The sequence below is a fragment of the Hordeum vulgare genome, chromosome 4H (assembly GCF_904849725.1).
Source record: "Hordeum vulgare subsp. vulgare chromosome 4H, MorexV3_pseudomolecules_assembly, whole genome shotgun sequence".
In the NCBI taxonomy this organism is placed as follows: domain Eukaryota; kingdom Viridiplantae; phylum Streptophyta; class Magnoliopsida; order Poales; family Poaceae; genus Hordeum; species Hordeum vulgare.
This window is the reverse complement of record NC_058521.1, coordinates 28,481,781-28,485,515: the sequence shown is the minus strand read 5'-3', so window position 1 is coordinate 28,485,515 and position 3,735 is coordinate 28,481,781. Positions and strand designations below refer to the sequence as shown.

The 3,735-nt window shown below is 44.8% G+C and overlaps 1 protein-coding gene across 1 annotated transcript; it reads left to right on the top strand.

The window, feature by feature from the left end:
* The first annotated feature begins 279 nt into the window (after positions 1 to 279).
* LOC123451098 lies at positions 280 to 891 on the top strand. The gene has a single exon (XM_045128109.1). The coding sequence runs from the start codon at positions 410 to 412 to the stop codon at positions 698 to 700; it is 291 nt and encodes a 96-aa protein (XP_044984044.1). The 5' UTR covers positions 280 to 409; the 3' UTR covers positions 701 to 891.
* The last annotated feature ends 2,844 nt before the right edge of the window (positions 892 to 3,735 follow it).

Here is a 3,735-nt window from a genome sequence, read left to right as displayed (position 1 = left end):
TTCACAGCTCAGTGCGTCGCCGTCACGCTGCCCCTTTTACGCGGTCGTCGCGCGACGGCAACCCCAATTCCCCGGTCAAAAGCGCATGCACGGCACCATTAGTCCGGCCGTTTCCACCCCAACTACTTGCCCGCGCAGACCCAGCCCGGGAAGGAGGGGCCACGTTTATGTCAACTTCCCACCCGCACCGCAGAAGCCACCGCGAAAGCCACGGCCACGAGGCTCCCGTTTCCCAGCTGCCTCCTCGCCCAAGCCTCGCCAGGTATATAACCTCGGCGCCCGACCCTCCGTCTCTCCCGTGCCACCCGAACCACACGTACGCAGCACGCATCCGCCATAGCCACTGCTCCTCTCCTAGCTAGCTTGCTCGTTCCCCGGCGCCGGCGGCGAAGGAAGGCAGGCAGACGAGATGGCCAAGTACGTGGAGATGCTGGACATGGGCGTGCGCATCGCGGCCAGGTTCCACTCCCACTGCCCGCAGACGGCGCGCATGTACTACAAGCCGCCGCACTCCGCCTCCACGTCGGGCGCCGCCGAGGGCACCACGACGGATCGGATGAAGGCGGCCGGCGGCTTTGACGGCGAGGGCGACGCGGCTGCTGGCTTCCGGCCCTTCGCCGCGGCGGGAGCTCTCGGCGCCGGCGTCCAGCCCCGGTTCGGCTTCGACACCGCGCAGGTCGTCATCTACGAGGTCGTGTGACTTGAGGGGCTTGAAATGAACAACGGCGACGAGTTCTTCGGGGGAGCTAGAGATCTCTTGGATGAGAACATATTTTTTTGCGGCCGATGAGTTGATTGATTGTACTACTGCTTGTGTATAACATCATTCTTTTAGTTAGTTTGGGTCCTTGCTGGAATTGATCAAAGACTGAATTTTCTCGTTCTTGCTTATATTTATTTGTGCATCCACAAGTAATGGCCGGCACACATGAATCATGAACCTAGTCTAGTTGATTGTCGAAGCCTGCCATCATCGGTTGACCGTACACAATTCAGTGTACTTAGGAACAACGGATTTGGGATGATTTAAGAGCAACTTTAATGGAGCGATCAATTTCGTCCGTCACTGTCCGTTTGGATCGACGCGAACAAAATGAATGGCCCAACGCGTCGACTCATTTTCAAAACAAGTCCGTTCAGCGTCTGCGCTGGCTCATTTTTGGTCCAAATTTAGGATTGAAATGTGTCGGCGTAGACGCAAAGCGGACGCGCGTGCGCCCTCTCGGTGTCCGTCCCCAACCACCGCGGTCAACATTATTTATGATGGCCACCCACCTCGGGTCCACGCGTCAACGACCGCTGTCGGTCTTTTTTAATCCGACCGTGTGGTGGGTTCCGCCTCATCTCCTTTCAGAACCCACCCGAACCCATCTCGCCACCTCGCCAGCGCGTGACTGTCCCGGTGCATCAAGCACGGTGACACTGGGAGCACCGTGTGCCGCTGCCTTACCCCGACGTCACCCTGCCATCATCGATTGACCGTACACAATTCAGTGTACCTACGAACAACGGATTTGGGGTGATTAACTTGTCAGGAAACCGATCCGCCCCCCTCCTCGCCCATCCTAGCGACATGGGGAAACCCTAGCCGCAGACAGCAATAGGCCTCCTCTCGGTCTTCGGCATGATAATTTTGTTGATTTTGTACAATCAATTTGACATGCTAAGTCGACAAAAAATGAGTTTGCAATGGCAGCCACCAGTAATGGTAAAAATGCAATAATTTTGTCATGGTCAAATACAATAAAATTGACACGGTCTAAATAACGGAATTATCATGCTACCTACAACAAAACTACCAGCATTTAATCAGTAAAATAGCCATGGTCTACGTAATATAATTTACATGTTCCAAATAATAAAAATGTCATGGTACCTACAATAAAACTATGATGGTCTGATTAATAAAATTTTCATGGTCTAAATAATGAGTTTTGTATGCTACCTATGATGAAATTGCACAAGGAATATTTGGAAAGTTTGTTCACTAACAAATTTGATGACTTTTAATTTTTTGTAATTGGATCATGCAAAATAAGGAATTTTCTTCGTCAAGAAGATGGCAAATTTACGAATTAGCCATGGGGCGCTTGGATAATTTAGGGATTTTTTATTTGAAAAGGATGGCAACTTCAGGAATTTTATTCTTTGAAACTATGACAAATTTAGGGATTTTGTTCTTTCAAAAGGATAGCAGTTCGGCCCTGCAAAAAGAGGCCGGCAAATTTAGGATTTTGCCATGGGCACATGGCAAATTTAGGAATTTTATTCTGTAAAAAAACATGCCAACTTTTGAAAATGGCAAAATTTGGCTTGGTATAAAAATAAGAATGTGCATGTTATGTTATGTAAATTTGTCATAGTATATATACTACATTTGGAATGGCACATTTGGAATGGTGCATGAAAAAGTAAAATTTGCCATGTAGTTTGGTGTCTAAAAATTATTGCAAATTAAAAGAAAACAATTGCCATGGTGGCCCTTTTTCCAAAAAAATTGGCATGTCAACATTTACTAATTTTTACTGTAGCATGTACAATATTTGACATGCCATTAATATCTTTAGAATTGGGGTTGCCATGGTTAAATTTGTAATTTTTTCATGGAAATTTGGCATCACATCAAACTAAAAAAGTTATATGCAAGTTAACAAGAAAAAAAGGGCATGGATATCAAAGCTGTGTTGCTGCTTCTCATACCCTAAAATGCGAACGTATCTATCCCTCGGTCCGATGGTGAGTGCATTATGTAGATCATGGCAAAACGAGGGAGAAATCCTACATACATCAAGGCAACTACACATATCATAGCTATATTAAAACCCCATATCATGGGAAATTTAAGTTGATACTTATTAGAAACTCTAATATTCACTAGATTGTCGGTCAACTATCAACAAACTCTGCTTTTTATATCAAAAGAAGGGCTTTCACCCCTTCCGATTTCCATTAGTAGAAACCAAATAGTCTTAGAAACTACAAAGACCAGATCGATATCTAAGAAGGATCAGCTACCACTATCGTCAGCATTAAGTATCAGAGGACAATCATCAGGTATATCATCACACACCCCTCCAAATTCTCCATACGTACGAAACAACCATAGAAAGGGGGACAAACAAGCTAAAAGCTAGCAAAAGCAGTCTTACAGATAACTAGTAACACAAAAGTAGACTTATGAACATATGTCGTGGCTAGATCCACAAAGGAGGCCAGGAGCAAGGAGCGAGGAAAGAATAACCAATCCACATCTCATCCCTTTTCCACACGCATCACCGAGCATCTCCCTTCGTGAGAGGACTTGTAAACTTCATTTGCTACATGCTCTAGCATTCTTGTTCCCAACAGCAGCAACTTTTTGTTTGGCTCCTTTATCTGCAAGATAGACCATGCCAAGATCCAATGGCAAACAATTTTGATTAGTATCAAAGGATCATTTAGTATTTCCTTGTAAAATATAATCCCATTTCTGCATTTCCATAGGGTCCACATCAATGAGGATATCCCCACTAGGACTAGCTTTTTATCATATTTTTTATAAGTCTTAGTCCACCTCCCAAAATAATCACTCACAGAACAAGGAATTGAATTTAAATTGAAGACACATTTTAAAATAGACCAAATTAGAGAAGCAGTAGAGAAATTAAAAAACATGTGATCAACAGTTCCATCTTTACCATAGAAAACACATTTTTATCTCCTTTCCAACCCTTCTTAAATAACGAGTCTCTAGTT

Bases quoted from the DNA above. Each gene is read 5' to 3' on its own strand.
- LOC123451098 (XM_045128109.1), top strand. From the start codon at position 410: ATGGCCAAGTACGTGGAGATGCTGGACATGGGCGTGCGCATCGCGGCC.